The following is a 17,665-nucleotide window of genomic DNA, read 5'->3' as shown; positions in this document are numbered from 1 at the left end:
ACGATTAGTCATCCTTTTCCCACTTGTTACTTTAAAGATTTTGGCTGAGTTTGTTTGGCAAGAATAGCATCAAACTTACTAGCCTCTCTTTTAAACTACTATTTTTTTTTAAACTAAGCAGAATACAAAATCTAAAATCTCTCATTTGGATAAATAATTTATGAAAATTATTCAATAAACTTCATAGTACAATCTTCAGTATTGTCTTTTTCAAGCACAGTGATCAGTGCATCTCAAAGTTGAGGGAACTGTCAAAGTAATACACACATTAAAATTTAAATTTTTAAAGAAATCAAAGCCTTCAAGTTGTCCAATGAAGAATGAGGTTTGTATATTAAAAAGGTAGTGTAAAATTATAAAGCATTTAAAGAAAAACAACCGAGGAACTACATTTTGCTACACTGGGACAGAAACTGGACTTTTCGAATAGCTTCTACCCAGAAAATAAACAATAACTAATAGCAGCCAGAATTCTTATACCACTATTAAAAAAATAATTTAAAATTTTACATCCAGTTTGAGATCAATTTGAGAATAAAATACCTGCCTAGCAGCTCTTTTGTAAAATGTTACTATAGGAAAAAGAAACCAAGCATATTATTATACTTTCTGATTCCTAACAAAAAACATAAAAAAACACATGTCCAGTTTAACATTGAGAGACTTGTGTGTCACAGGTTAATAGGAGGCACTGCTGGTGGAAGACCCTAAAGAATAATGCACACCACAGCCCTCAGCCTTGTAAGTCATAAGAGTTACTCAAATAGCATGCTTTTTGTTGTGTGTGGGTCTATTGTTAAGAGCAACAGAACATAAGATTTTTCTAATCATCAATATTCATAATATAGATAATCAAGAACTCCTAATGATGACAAGACTTCTCATTGCACATCAGATACATGACATTTTTAGTTTTGTACCTTCACACAAATTCTGAAGGCAACATCATTTTAAAAACTCGTAGGCAAATGTATAACATTTTTTAATAGCAAAAACTCATGATAAGTATCTCCCATGCCAAAGTACTAGCATATATTACACTCTGGCCACTATATATATTAGTTTCACTATTAGAAAGCAGAGTCTAAATCCTTCAGGCAAAAGTTACGTAAACAATTCAAGAAGTCTGCTTTGAAATCTGAACTGTCATTCAATGAGAGGTTCTTACTTCCATAAATAAAATTAAGTTAGTAGTGATATGTATCAATGACTGGCCAAAGTGAAATCTTCATGTAGAGTAACATTTTACAAAAGTTACCATATAATATATTCACACACAACAAAACCAGATTTAGCACTGTAATTCATATTTTCCAGAATAAATTCTACTTTCTTAAAAGTAAAACTGCATTAACAGAAAAGGACTAAAGTGCTAAAATATTTTATAATTTTCCATGATCACCCAAAATGCCTAATGTAATTAGTATGGTTATTTCTAAGTCACATTTTAAAATAATTTTCTTTAAAAAACCTAAAATGCCTTTTCCCCAGTTTGAAAAGTTTTACTCTTACTGATTTAATGGGGAATGTTCCTTTGGTTATTAAATACAACAAAATCACAAAACCACAAGAAACTAAGATGAAATACTTAACGTTTCCTATTCAACACTACACCTTAAATGTCCAAACCTACACTAAGCTAAAAAGGAGGAATTCCTAACAAAACGTCTTGGCTCTCCTTAAAACAGCAGCTAAGTCACGTAAGAAAAGTCTTATTATGTAAACATCAAGAACTCTTAAAAGTGTCAAAACACAACAGCAAAACTCAATCCCAGTACATTGCTAAAAAACCTATCCTAAATTAAAATTATACTGAAAAGCCTAATGTAAATGTCTTCAGTTTTTCAGGAGGCTTGGGAAGCACTTAATAGACACGCGTCACGTTCTGCCAACATGAAACTACGTTACCCACGTAATGATGCTCATGATTTCGTACACAAATAGCCTGCTGGATATTCAATTCTCTGCAGCCTTCAGAACAAATAACTGTAAATCATACATGCCTAAGCCCTAGTATATAGATTTTTTCATTTAAATAAACTGAAGAAAGACAAGTCATTTAAGTCTATTACTCCTCCTCTGAGAAAGATACAGAAACCACCTTCAGAAGGCAGCAGTCTAAGATAGCTATTTGCTTTGTGCCCATATTCATGTTAATAAAAATTTCATATGCAAATAAAAGCAAAATCCCTCTGAGAACTCAAATCTTGTATAGATAAACAGTGATGTATACAAACAATGCATAAGCTCTCTCTCTCTACCTTCATCTAGATGGTCTAAAATTTGTTACTGGCACTTAAAAGATTTCACAGAAGTCACAGAGCATAAGGGATAACTTACGGGGTACAAAACACCATTCAATAAATAGGGACATTTCTAAATGTATCTAACAGAGCTCATAAATCTCACATCATGGTGACATGACTAAAATAACTAAAATTTTGACTGGGAAGGCCTGGGAGACCTTTAGAGAAACAAAAGGAGAAAGAAAAGATAAATGTAAAATTGTTATCACTATTGTTTAGCTTCTCAGTTCTAAGAATTCATACAATTCAAAGCGAAAACACTGTAAGGTTGTTTAGGTTAATAAATTATAATTTCTGCCATCTGATTAGAAAGCCCTTATGTGGACTTCAAAATTTCAGGGAAGAGTGAAGGCAGTCAATTTCCCCAAAGCCTGGCAAATGTCACAGGCAAAATTAAAGCCTATGAGCAAAAGGCTCAAGAATACACCAAATTAAGCTGATATTCTCAACCACCACAGAGGACAAAGACCAAATCTATATTGTCTACTTTTGCATTTCCCGAACCCAGCACATAGTAGGCACTCATTTAGAGAATGAACACACATCTCCATATGTCCACGAGCTCAAAATGTATGAGTGAAAACCTATGAATTTCTCAAAATAATACTGTCTAGATAAGAAAGTTACACACACACACACACACACACACACACACACACAAACCCTTGACAGGAGGTTTTGCTTCAAGTTTAGGTATTTATCATAGAATATATTCACTTACAACGTAACTTTTTATATAACTGACATTTCTCAAGTTTTATTTAATAGAATGGAAATTCACTATGTTTAAAGAGCACTTAACCAAACCTACACTTATCTACTTTAGGATTAATACTGGCTCTAAAAAGTAAACTAGTACTATGGTTGGTTTGATTCACTGGTTAAGTAATAATGAGAGCTGATGGTCATAATTATGGGATTGATTCCTTTTAAGAAGAAGTATCAATCCTCAAAGGAATCAATCCCAGCATGACCTTTTCCCTCCGTAACTGGAGAATGCAACCCTCCACTCCAGTCAGTCAGAGCTACCAGACAGTGCTCATGCGAGCCACTACTCACATGGGTCCAGCCATGGAATAGAGAGGATTTGACATAAATCTATCATCAACCCTTTACTTATGGCAAGTCAATTGTCATCTCCAAATGTGAAGAACAATGTTTTAAACTGCCAATAGTGAAAACCAGAGAATGCTTCCCTAGTATAGGTAGCCTGAATGCAATCTAAATATGTATTAATTTTTTTGTATTATAATGTACTACTGGACTATATGGAACTCTCAGAAAGACACATGCTATTGAGTAATAAGCATTACTAAGAAGTTTATGATGATTAAAGCAAAAAAATCAGTATCAATTAAGACTATTTTTCCATCTCAAGCTTCAAACCTGACAAAAGGGATGGCAGGATTAAGATAATTATTAACCTCCGATAGACACAGGACCAAATAAAACACTGCAGAATGACCACAAAAATGTTTCTCTAATTAGAAGTGTAACTAAACCAAGGAATAAAACAATCTGCTTTCCATGTCACCGATTATTTTCATCTGTTCAACTTCTCAGTTGCTCCTTAATGTGCAATCCACATCTCAAAATATCTTTCTCCTGTGCTTAATGTGCAATCCACATCTCAAAACATCTTTCTCCTGTGCTTAATGTGCAATCCACATCTCAAAACATCTTTTTCTGGCTCTTGCTGTTCTGTTCACCTTGAAAAGGTACAATTCTAGCATGTATCTTCTTCAAAAGTTGGTTTAGAGGGCCTATATTCTGTTTACAGTCAACATACATACAAACAAGCCTACTGATCTTCAACACAACTTCAGTCAATAAAAGCATACTTCATCCTGAATGTGGGTAATCGCTATGTCTGAGTAAAATGAGAATGCACCATCTATCAGTATCATATATGAAAAATTCAACGTAAGGATGGATGATCTCTGACTTTAAAACAATAAATGGTACAATCATGATTTCAGAATCTAATGTTATTCTTAAATGTAATTCACTAGTGAAACACCATATTCTAAAGGGCATTTATAGCAATACAGCAAATAACATTAAGTAAATTCACAATATTCAGTATCTAATTGATGTATAATTATTGCTAAGACTACCCTGCCTTTTTTATCAGGTATGTTTATAATTGTGTCCATCACAATTTTAGATTGTATTGGAACAGCTACTCATATAAATTTCTTCAGTGCTCACACAAATGGAAGACTTATAAAAACGCACATAAATGTTCTGCATTGGAACAGTAAGAAGCTATAACTTGAATGCGTTCAGACCTGTAGCAGGCTGTTGCTGCTGTGTAAGTGTTGCAGCCATGGCAATGGCTGCTGCGTTTGGCATGGTGCTGAAAGGGGTGGGTCCAGTAGTAACTCTGGGTGTGTTCTGCCACTTCTTAGCTTCTGCTCGCCTTGTTTCAAACACATCAACAGCATCTCCCAAGAACATTTTCCTGTAGCCAAGGTACTGTTCTTTCAGAACCTAAAGAATAAAAAATAAACAAAAAGGCTAAATGAAGTTCCACATTGACTATGGTAATACGTGGATGAATATACCAATATACCAAAGACACTGCCAATATTATACATTCAATCTAAACTGCAAATTACAGTGCTTAATAATGCACTTTCGTGTAGGAAGTGATGAGTTCAAGAGTTCTACTGCTCCCTTGAATAGTTTACTCCCTATCTTTACAATATGCTTCCTAAAATACTGTCTTTGTGAGGTCTTGTTTGAAATAAATCAGCTACGTTTTTAGACAGAGTAATATCTAAATAAACACTCCATCAATGTGAAGATGGATGGATGAAGACTTTAAAATTAAATATTCCAGTTTTTCAGGAAACTTTCCCCTCAAATGTCCAACCTTTTCATTGCCTTTTGATTAAAACAGTTAAAAAACGAAAAAAAAGTCAGTACTAAATATATACATTTTTAAATACTTTTAGAAGGCACATGCTAAAATAAGATGTTGCACCTCAGCAGAATGCTTGGAGGGTGTCATGAGGGCTTCTACTTTATTGCTACTATTTGACCAGTGAACAATGAGACTTGATCCATGTTAAAGTTATGAACCCAACCACCCACCTCAAAGAAAAAAAATGAGTTTATAACTCCAAAGAAAGAAAAATTTCCAAGTTCATAAAGTGAGCTGCTTTTACCCAATGCAGCATCTGCCTTGATTAAGGCCATTAACAAGCAACAATTCTGTTTCACTTTAGAATTATTTTATGCTTTCATTGAAGATTTAGCCTAATTTAGATAGGTTTTAACCACTTTTGAAGAGACACAGATATTTCATATTTCTTCCATTTCTTAGCAGAAATTAATAAACATTAGGTTCTGATTATAACCAGTACAGCACTTAAAAATCTGTTGTTTACAGTATTTAAAAGCTATCATCGCCCTTTTTGTGTGGCTGTGTTTGATCTTCCAAACTTTGCTACATTTATGATGTATTAAAAAAGGGGGCCTGCCAAGAACTGGATATTGGAGAAGATATAAAGCCAGAATCAAGACATATGATGTAAGAAAAACAAGCATTACCCATCTCTTGCAAATCTACCCTTCCTTTTCCTGAGCAAGCATCAGTATCCCATAAATTTTAGTTCTACTTCAGATAATGGAAAATAATGATCCACCTTAGATACTTAAGACCATTAGTTGAAAGAAACAGGCTGGCCGCGGTGGCTCCCACCTATAATCCCAGCCCTTTGGGAGGTCTAGGCAGGAGGACTCCTTGAGGCCAGGAGTTAAGATCAGCCTGGGCAACACCAAAAGTCCCCCTCTCTACAAAAAGTTAACAAATTAGGTGTGGTGATGCGTGCTTGTAGTCCTAGCTACTCAAGAGGCTGAAGCTGAGGCGGGAGGATCGCTTGGGCCCAGGAGATTGAGACTGCAGCAAGTCACGATTACGCCACTGCTCTCCAGCATGGACAACAAAGCAAGCCCCTGTCTCAACAAAACAAAACAAAAGAAAATAATAAAACAAAAACTTTGACATCAGCCATGATTTATAAAACAAATTGCTAAAACGTCCAAATGTGTTAATGTTCCTAAGGCCTGGCTGGATAAGATAGTTAATGCCTGTTTCAACAGATTACCTAATGAAAAACAAAATGAACAAAAAAATGTCTTGTGAGATTTTTATAAGAAATAAAGAAGCCTAGAGCTTACAGTTTGCTCACTAAACTAAGCTAAAAATAATGGCAACATACCAAATCTGATCATAAAATATTGTTTGGTTCTTGGGAATATCCTTTTGTTCTTGGGTTGCTTAAAGAGTAGGTCAAAATTTCACGTCTACAACGTTTATTTTGACATGATCTAGGGCAGTTTTATGTGGTCTTCGTCTCACTGTTTTATGGTCATATTACCACAAATGATATATTTTCCAAACCAGAGAGGAGAAAGTGCTGTTAAAAAAAAAAAAAGTATATTTACACCGGGCATTTGCTCTAAAATACTTCGAGGGGTAAAAAAGCATCTCCTGTGGAGCAAGTTCGGCAAGGTTCTGATAATGGCTGCAGTTACGTAGTCATACCTGGGCATTCATTATCATGATAGCCTCCTTTTGTGTATATTTGAAAGATTTCATAATAAAAATTAAGGAAAAAAATTCTGCACAATGGACTTCTAAGTGCCATACATTAATTTTACTACAAAATTAAAGTAACATTTATTATAGACTAATAAAATTTTTTTAAAATCTGATAAAATTCCTCCTTTAGGCCGGGCATGGTGGCTCAAGCCTGTAATCCCAGCACTTTGGGAGGCCGAGACGGGCGGATCACGAGGTCAGGAGATCGAGACCATCCTGGCTAACACGGTGAAACCCCGTCTCTACTAAAAAATACAAAAAACTAGCCGAGGTGGTGGGTGCCTGTATCCCAGCTACTCGGGCAGGCGAGGCAGAGAAGGCGAAGCCCAGGACGGTGGAGCTGCAGTGAGCTGAGACCGGCCCATTACACTCCACTGGCGACAGAGCGCAGACTGCCGTCTCAAAAAAAAAAAAAAAAAAAAAAAAAAAAAAAAAAAAAAAAATTCCTCCTTTAGAACAAAAATTTAAAGAATTTGAGTTACAGTTTTAAATCTACTAACCGAAAGGTCTTAAACTCACTACGATTTCCAAAACCATAGGTAATTTAAATGGGGTTAACTTTAAAAAAATTCTGTTACTATGCATGAGATCAAAATAAAAATGAAAATGTTGATAATTCCAATTAAACTCTATTCTACACAGTTGATAATTTATCTAGACTCAGGTTTGGCGGCCTGAATTTTAAAGGTTTTTTTGGACCACATATACTCTAACATTAAAGAGTTTAATTACATTTGCTCAGTTAGTTAGAAAAGATGTACTTACATTTAATATTTCACTTAAATACATTTTCAAAACTAACGTTATTATATGAGAGTCAAAATATTCAGGCTGGGTGCAGTGGCTCATGCCTGTAGTCCTAGCACTTTGGGAGGCCGAAGAGGGAGGATTGCCTGAACTTAGTAGTTCGAGACCAGCCTTTGCAACATGGCAAAACCCTGTCTCTACTAAAAATACAAAAAAAAAAAAGAAAAAAAGACAGCGAGAGTCAGTCTAAATATTCAGTGATAAATCATTTTATTTGCATTATTTAATAAACACAAACAGTTCCCTGCATTTAGAAGGGAGAAATCCTATAAGCAGGTTTTTAATGCAGTGGCCAATAAACACTTAAAACACACATAAAATTAAGGTAGTATAAAATTATTTTGCTACTAAGAATGTTCTTTTTTTTTTTTTTGAGATGGAGTCTCGCTCTGTTGCCTAGGCTGGAGTACAGTGGTATGATCTCGGCTCACTGCAACCTCCACCTCCTGGGTTCAAGCAATTCTCCTGCCTCAGTCTCCCAGGTAGCTGGGACTACAGGTGCTTACCACCACGCCTGGCTAAATTTTGTATTTTTAGTAGAGACAGGGTTTCACCATATTGGCCAGGCTGGTCTCGAACTCCTGACCTTGTGATTCGCCCACCTCGACCTCCCAAAGTGCTGGGATTACAGGTGTGAGCCACCACGCCTGGCTAAGGATGTTTATTTTCTATAGTGCTATTTATAGTGGTAAAGAAATAGAAACCACCTAAATATCCAACAGAAAACGGGTTAAACAATGTACAAACACACAACAAACTCCTACGTTAACTATTAAAAATGATATTCAGGAAATATGTGTATTAACATAGAAAGTTATTCACAATACACTGCTAAAAAAAAGCTGTAATAACAGACTGTACAGAGTGCTTGGATCTTTTTTAAAAGAACAGATACTATCAATCATTATGTCTGGGTATGTTATGGATTAGAGTAGTTTTCATCTTTTCACTTATATGTAATTTTAGCTATTTCTGTACCAAGAATGGATACATTTGTCCCCAGAAGAACAAACACTTGGGTCTAGATATCCAGGTAGATAAATGGGCAATGAAAACTTACCTTTACATTTTCATGAATAGACTGAAGTTGTGCCGCTAAAGCTACAAATGTTTGATAAATTTTCTGCATAGCCATTGACAAATCTATAAAAGAAAATTACATTATCACCCAAATATATATACATAGCACAATCCATTTTACTTTTCTATTTGAGTCCAATTTTTGGCATAGTTAACATGTAGGAGAAAAAAACTCTTATCAATGTTCTAATGTCTAGACAACATACAAAGTAGTAGACTGAGAGAAGAATGTCTACAACAGTAATCTGGGGGGAATGCCCTAAGATTTCTGCCCTTGTTTCCACAGTAACAATTCATATAATAAAGCATATTACATTTATAGGGAATAAAGGAGTAGTAAATGACTTCTAAAGGAATTTTCTTAAAGGGGCTACCAGTAGTTATCCAGAATACCTATTATATAACCACATCTATCTCCTACAAACAAAAGTTCAAAAAAAATTACCACAGTAGGCATGTTACCTTGAGGGGTTATATGTGAGTTATTTGCTTGAGTGGCAAGATGGTTTTCTAGTTCTTCAATCTGCTGCCTGTACTGCTGAAGTTGTACCTCAAATTGCTGAACCAAGATTCTGAAGTAGCTTTAAAAAACATTTAAAAAGTCAGATCAAATGTTTTTTTAATTCAGGGTGACAAATCCAAATTAAGGAATATTCTGCAATAAGTAATAGTCTTCAAAAGTATCAGGGTTATCCAAGGAAAGGAAGGACTGAATAACTGTGATTGGAAGAGATTAAGGAGAAATTACAAATGTACTGTGAATCCCAAATAGGATGCTGAAACAGAAGTACATTAGTGGAAAAACTGGCTGAATTTAAGTAAGTTTAGTAGTTTAGTTAATAATATTGTACAATTTTAGTTTCCTGTTCTTGGCAATTATACTATAAATGTTAACATTAGGGGAAGCAGGGGAAGTGATACAAATAAATTCTCTGTACTACTATTTTGGAAGTTTTCTGTAAAGTTAAAATAAATTTACAATAAAGTAGAAACGTCTACCAACCAGACTGCAGAATTAAGAATTTATAGTTATTTTATCAATGAAATTTATAATCTGAGAACACTATAGTATACTACAGAAAGCACATGTAATTATTGCTACTTTTCTAATAAATTTACCCACGGAGAGTGCTAGATAGATTAAAAAAAAAAAAAAAAAGTATCTTGAGTAGTATACAAAGGAATCTGAATGTTTTTCAGTAAAAAATGGGCAACCACGAAAGCATTTTGCAAAATTAGCTTTGATGGCAGTATTAAGAACAAGACAGAGGGATAAAACAGTAGAGGAAGTCCAGTGAGGAAGCACATCCCATGCCAATCTGAGTAAGAGGAATATCATGGTCATTATGAATTTCCTGATTTTGAGAATTGTTAAGTATAAGAATATCCTTATTTTTAAGAAATATCCACTGAAGTACTTTAGTATAGTGAACATGATTTCTGCAAATAAACCAAACTGGGGGAGAAATGTATATATACATATAGAGTGTGAGGAACAAAAATATGGTAAACATGTTAATATGTAGGAAATTGGAACGAAAGACATACAGGAATTTTTAGTTCTCATCTTGAAACTTTTCTGTAAGACCAAAATTATAATAAAAAACTAAAAGAATAACATAAGTAAGGGGCCAGGCGTGGTGGCTCACATCTGTAATCCTAGCACTTTAGGAGTCTGAGGCAGGAGAATCACTTTAGCCTAGGACCAGCCTAGGCAACACTGTGAAATGGCATCTCTACAAGTTAATTAATTAATTAATGGTGAGGGATCAGGAATCAAACAGATCTCCACCACTCAACTCACTTTTGCATACTTCAGTCTATCGCTAAAACTGGAATAACAACAGCTACAGAGGTCTTGTGAAATATGAAGGTAAAGCATGTATAGTCCTAAGCACACTGCATGGCAAATAGTAAGCATTTGGTAAACATTAGTTATTATTATCTTCATCAACATAGAAGGACATAAAGAGAGAGACAAGATGTATTTTACATGTATGGAAACCACATGTATACACAAGCTGAGTGGTGTGACTGCAGGTTGGTTTCTTCTACTTATCTATATTTTCTACTTTTTCTTCCAGAACATGTATTACCTATGTAAATGAATAATCGTAATTTTCCATTACCAGCAAAATTTAATAAAATGGAGCAGGCTCTGTAAGTAGTATGTACATGAAGTATAAATGCCTAATAGTGGTGAAAAGCTCAGATCTTAGCCTTCACTTACCCTGCAGGAAAATGGTGTTAATGGAGATAAACCTTTTTAGGGTTATTATGAAATTTAAAATCCATGTAAAGTGCTTTAGCTCAGCCTTTCCACACAGTATACTAAAAACATTTAGTTTGTATACTATTATTACTGTTCTGCTTTCTGAAAGTGAGAAACATTTGTTTTTAAAAATCCAGCAACTTACTCAGCAGGAGCTGCATATTCATGTTGAAGTCCAGGTGGTGTCTTCTGGGTTCTTAAAGCTATTTCAGCATTCTTTAACTCCTAATATACCAGAGGGTTTAAAAAAAAAAAAAAAGCCAGTTAAGAGTCAGGTTAAAAATACCACACTAAAAAAATACTCAGTCTCTGGACTGAAATTTCAAACAATACCTTGCAGGTTCATGCTATAAGAACACATTATGGATGAAGCTGCTTCACAAGTTGCTAAAACCTTTCAAGAGCAGACAAATTACAGTTTGTTTAACAAACTTTATGATAAAATTATAAAGAGCTGTAGATCTATTTTTAAAACTATGATTTCTGTAGGATTCATGAAGTGAATTCATTGACAGTGTAAAGATTATATTACTACTTAAAATCTTTAATATAAATGCAGAAAATGCTGTTTTTAAAGGCAGGTAGCAATAATAATGTTGAGGCTGAGTCAGGCACAATTAACATTTGGGTGCTTGCTATGTACCAAACACTATGCTAAAGGTTACTTCAAGGACAACACTACAATGCAGGCAATGTTTCTCTTTTTACAGATGAAGAAATGGATTTACAAAGCCATTAAGTAACTTGCCCAATAACCATGTTGCTAGAAGACCGGAGAACTGGATCTTTTAGAGCTTACACACTCAACCATTCTTACATTGTTTTCTACAATTCTAACCAATGTTTTTTCAAGATTAGTATTCTGTTTACCCCCTTACATTCCACATCCCTATCATTTCACTATATTTTCGAACTCTATTTAAGTATTCTTTATTTCACAAAGAGTTACTTTAACTTTATATTCCCTGTAGCAACATCTCTCCCTCATTAAACTGCCAACCTGCTAAGTTGATGACTGTTTTTTTTTTACATCCTTTTCACTCAACTCAGGATTCCATCCCACCCCACTCCAATACAAATATATGTGTAGATGATTCAAGACTCTGACCCTTGCTACCACTCTAAGCACTGACTCTAGCCAGGCCCAGACTCTTATAACACTAAACTGCTTGCAGATCATCAGACATGCCCATACCCTCATTCATGATACTTTCCTCTTTTTCAAGACTCAATGTAAAGGTATTCTACACTGGACAGATGATAAAAGTGCCCACTTGAGGCCTCTGTGCCCCTACAAAACCCTTGTACCTGGATCGTATCACTTGATGGATTTAACTCTCTCCCTAATCTAAGTCTTGATCCCTAAAGCGCCTGGCACACAACAGATCTTTTAAAAATGTTAGCTGAATGACTGGAGAGCTGAACTCAGCAATTTAACTTCAATAAACCATGCAGCTCTGACTCACCCCAAAAGAAGAACTAACTATCCTATTTTAATTTAAACTCAAGTTACTTACTAAAAATGAAGTACATAAAAGACTTTGTCTTCCACAAGAATCTGGTCTACATCACTTCTAACTGCAGAACTTTTATTTCCCAGAAAGGCTTTCTTTGAAGAAAACGTTTTAGGGTTACGTTTTAGTGTTAAATAAGATTGATACTTTATAGAGGATTCAGAACATTTTTTTCAATTGGTAATTCACTAGACTCTTAGTAGATTATTAGTTCCTGTCTACTAGAAATTGGAATAATCTTAGATCAAATTTCTTTAAAACATTTTTTTTTCTCTTTTCTTCTTCCCCTTTGACCTGGTGAGCAGGAAATAAAAATCTCTTTTTTTAAATTTATTAAGTTCCAGGATAGATGTGCAGGATGTGCAGGTTTGTTACACAGGTAAACATGTGCCACGGTGGTTTGCCACACCTATCAATTCATCACCTAGGTATTAAGCCCAATATGCATTAACTATAAAATTCCTGAAATTCAGCTCAGATGATTCTTCCTTAAGGAAACTTTGACTCCCAACCTCTTGTTCCTTTGCCACCTTTACGCTCTTCTCAATCTTTTATTATTTCATTCACCCTCCTAGACTTTTAGTACCTTTGGAGTTGTCTTTTTATCTCTAAAAGACTATTAACGTGCCCACTATATGACAGCTACTCCACAAACAGCGGTGAATGGAATCATTCAGTTTTAGAGTTAAAATGGGTCCCATACGGCATTCACATCTTTCTTTCAAGTTTGCCTCCTCCACTATTTTGCTCTAATGATGTTTCCCATATAACTTATATATAATTTCAAATATTTCACATAATTTCATGTGATATTTAATCACAGTCTAAACATTCTCCAGTATAAAAACATAATTAACTCTTTATATTCCCTAGAAAGGACATACGTAATGATTAGGAAGAGTAAGTGGAGAGGAAACATGGGGCAATACAGGTGTAGTATCCCATATTCAAAAAGCTTGGGACCGGAAGTGTTTCGGATTTCAGAATTTTTCTGATTCTGGAATATCTGCACACAGCACCTTGGGGATAGAATGCAAATTTAAACGCAAAATTCATTTGTGTTTCTTATACATATAGCCGGAAAGTAACTGTATACAATTTTAATAATTTTGTACATGAAATGAAGTTTTAACTGTAACCTATCCCACGAGTTCAGGTGTGGAATTTTCCACCTGTGGCATCATGTTAGCACTCAAAAAGTTTTGGATTTTGCAACATTTCAGATTTTGGACTAGGGATGCTCAACCTGTATTACATTCATATTTAACCAAGTAAATGTGTTAAGAGACCAGGAAATCTGAGGACAATAATATCTTTGAAATCCCTTTAGCCATTACAGTTTTGAGTAGCTCTTTTAGTAACACATCATCATTAAAAAGATTACAAGATATTCTCCAACAGTGGACTTAAAGACCCAAAAGCACCTTTAAATATTTTACTTAAAATACTACCATTTCATGCTGGGCGCGGTGGCTCAAGCCTGTAATCCCAGCACTTTGGGAGGCCGAGACGGGCGGATCACGAGGTCAGGAGATCGAGACCATCCTGGCTAACACGGTGAAACCCCGTCTCTACTAAAAAAATACAAAAAAACTAGCCGGACAAGGTGGCGGGCGCCTGTAGTCCCAGTTACTCAGGAGGCTGAGGCAGGAGAATGGCGTAAACCCGGGAGGCGGAGTTTGCAGTGAGCCGAGATCGCGCCACTGCACTCCAGCCTGGGCGACAGAGCGAGACTCCGTCTCAAAAAAAAAAAAAACAAAAAAAACTACCATTTCATTTGTGAAGATCACAGCCCTCTGATAAATCCACAGCAAAAAGGTGTGTCTCACATGAAGTTCATTAACAGATCAGTGACAACTTTACGGAAAGATTTCTAGACTGCTATGATGAGATCAAGTATATTCCGTAATTATGATAAACACAACAAAAATAAATCACCTATCATCATCCTTTCCCACTGAGGTAGAAACGAACTACATATTAAATATGTATTGCATATTACACCATAAGGAGGAAAAACAAGTAGACATTAGTGACAGACAATATTAGCCACACTATTTAATTTTTTGAGACGGAGTTTTGCTCTTGTTGCCCAGGCTGGAGTGCAATGGTGTAATCTCAGCTTACTGCAACCTACGCCTTCCGGGTTCAACCAATTCTCCTGCCTCAGCCTCCGGAATAGCTGGGATTAGACACATGCGCCACCACGCCTGGCTAATTACTGTATTTTTAGTAGAGATGGGATTTCACCATGTTGGTCAGGCTGGTCTCAAACTCCTGACATCAGGTGATTCACCTGCCCCGGCTTCCCAAAGTGCAGGGATTATAAGGCATGAACCACCAGACCCGGCCTACTACTTTTATCAACTAAGATTTAACCACGACTTGCAAGTCATCACTCAAATTTACAGAGTTAAAAAACATTATTTTCTGACTAGCTATGTTTCCTCTTATATAACAGACCAATTAAGCTAGCAACCACGCTTATGAAACCTATTTAGTTAACAGCATAAGCTCTGGAGTTGGACTGCCAGGGTCTGAATCCAGGAGCTTCCATTTACTAACAAAGCTCTGTGCCGTTTTTCTTATTTATATAATGGGAATAATAATACCTACCTTGTTGGGTCTTTTCAGAAAATTTAATGGTTTAAACATTTAAATTGCTTAGGATACTGTCTTGTATACAGAAAATGCTTAATAAAAACTCCATATTAAAGTGTATGAGCTATCTGGTTTCCTACCAGTATGTCTGTATCAAACTTTATAATTAAAAACAAACAAAACAAAACAAAAAACACCTTATTTCAATTTTGGAAAAAAACAAAACAAAAAAACCGTAAGGCAAAATGGCCACAGGTTGGTATACCTGAGCTGTTTCTATTTTCAATTTGTCAATGTTGAGAGTGTTTCTCTGTATTCCACTGGCAGCCAATGACAGGAGCTGCTTCAGAGCTTTAATATCTTCTTGTACCTTAAGCATTGCTTTTGAAGACATTCTACTAATTTCTTCTTGAACTTGTTTCTGCTCCTTCACAAATTTCCTAAAAAATATATATTTAAAACTGAGTTTTTAAAAATATATCTTTGGTTTCCTACAAAAAAATATATATACTTAAAACAGTCCAAGTGTTTTAAAAAACAAAACTAAAAATTCATCTACAGTTCACACTTTTTTACAGAATGGCAGTTACAGAATTTTAATTCCTGTTGTTCTGCTTTCTTTCTGATTTCTAACATGTTAACCCTAGTTAAGAGATGCTCCTCTAGGATGCGATTTGAGGAGGAAGAGATGCTCGCCTTAAGAAGTATTCTAGAATTCTTCAAGTGTTATTTATCTTCACTTACTGGAGATTTTCAACATCCTGGCAGATGACAGGAGGTAGATTTTCATCCTTCAGAGCTTTACTATCCCTAAGAAAAATGCAAAACATGTATAAAGATCACTGAGATTTTAAAAAGTTGACGGCTGAGTTTTAATAGAGTATTAGAGTATTAAGACACAAGAAAATACAGCAAAAAAGCACGTATAGCTTCTTTGGATGATTTCAAAGTTCTTTATAAAAAACAATAAATTTCTTGTAAATAGGATCTATAAAATAATTTTAACAATTCGTCTGACATGAAGATTTCTTATCTAAGAAGACTGGCATCTATTAAAAACATTTAAAAGCATTTGACCAAATGTCTAACAAAAAAATCAGAAAATACTGCAAACTGGGTGAGATGTTAAACTAAGTTCCCTCTGGCTTAAAGATTCTGACAATTTGTTCAGTTCCAAAATATTAATGTATTTATTAAAGAAAGCTACAAAACTTCTCATTTCAATTAGTTCTTCAACATGCATTAGAATGAAAAAGTAAGACCTAGGCAGAGCTTACAGGAATAAAAAATATTTAATGAGAACAGGAACAAGTGAAATTTGGCATGCTGCAATGGAATCATGAGTTAGATTTCATAACCCTTATGCAGATCTTAGTTTCTCTAATCTTCTTCATTTAAATAGTAAGCTAAAATACACATAGGATGTTTGTAAGGAGTGAATTTGTCATGCATTTATGAATGCTTTATTTAATATAGTACAAATCATGTAAGAAAATATAATTGGTAATAATAAGAATGACCATCTTCAAACATCTACATGATGTATACGGAGGCTACTCTCCTCACTGAAAACACCAGGACATAAAATGGGACTGGCACAATAATTCATCTTTTTTAAATGCTCCAAAGGTAAAGTTCCATGAGTTGTTCAATATTTCATAGACTAAAGAAATAAACACACATATTTGTATTTATTTATATTATTTAGGGAAATACCAAACACCTTTCTAGAAAGAAATAGTTTTAAATTTTTTTAATGACTAAAACTAAAGATTTGACCTTTCATTATCTTTCCAGAACATGTCTATTATTTCACTTTTAACAAATACCGTTAAAAAAGTTTTTTCTCCTAAATGTATATGATTCTATTTACTTCCAATTATACCATCTGTCTACAATTTAATAAGTTAAACTCTTCAATTAAAATGTCTTAAGGGTAAATTTGTAAACTTACTCTGGTCTTGTTCCCGTTTTATCACCTAGAAAATTCAAGAAGCTCCATGTAAAAAAAGTAATTGAATACCATACTCCAAATACAAGTTTTAAATTAACACAAATTAAAGTACAAATATAAACTGTTAAGCATTTTTTTGCTTGCCTCTTAAACATCACGTGATGTCATGACTAGTCATGAACTCAGAAGCACAGCATTTTATGAAGACATCAGTACACATAAGCAGATATATATGGCAGATGTACATCTACTTTCAAGGGCAAGAATCTTCCTTTCTCAACCATCTTCCATGAAAAATACCCTGTATGGAAAATGTACGTTGTTGCCTACCAGTTTAACTCCTGAAAACCTTACTTGACACTTTTTAAGGTCCTATCAGTACAGAATACTATGTCATATTACCTGAATTTCTCCAATCTGACAATCCCTTAAAACAATTATCACAATTTATCTTCCCATCTGCCATGAATACCTTATCACACCCTCACAACAACAGACATATTTTTTAAAAAACCTTTG

General features: G+C 34.7%; 1 protein-coding gene across 2 annotated transcripts in view; it reads right to left on the bottom strand.

Annotated features, from left to right (window-relative positions):
- NUP58 (nucleoporin 58) overlaps positions 1-17,665 on the bottom strand; it is a 52,160-nt gene that overhangs the window by 14,613 nt on the left and 19,882 nt on the right. For both annotated transcript variants that reach the window (XM_017852385.1, XM_017852380.1), the window contains exons 7-13: positions 17,147-17,171; positions 15,937-16,002; positions 15,458-15,632; positions 11,223-11,302; positions 9,268-9,386; positions 8,786-8,868; positions 4,598-4,799 (exon numbers count right to left, since the gene is read on the bottom strand). In XM_017852385.1, coding sequence (XP_017707874.1) covers positions 4,598-4,799; positions 8,786-8,868; positions 9,268-9,386; positions 11,223-11,302; positions 15,458-15,632; positions 15,937-16,002; positions 17,147-17,171 — 750 coding nt within the window. The remainder of the gene's footprint in view (positions 1-4,597; positions 4,800-8,785; positions 8,869-9,267; positions 9,387-11,222; positions 11,303-15,457; positions 15,633-15,936; positions 16,003-17,146; positions 17,172-17,665) is intronic.

The sequence above is a fragment of the Rhinopithecus bieti genome, unplaced genomic scaffold (assembly GCF_001698545.2).
Source record: "Rhinopithecus bieti isolate Rb0 unplaced genomic scaffold, ASM169854v2 scaffold_2247, whole genome shotgun sequence".
NCBI classification, from domain to species: Eukaryota; Metazoa; Chordata; class Mammalia; order Primates; family Cercopithecidae; genus Rhinopithecus; species Rhinopithecus bieti.
Note: the sequence above shows the minus strand (reverse complement) of the source record. Positions and strands in the feature narration are given on the sequence as shown.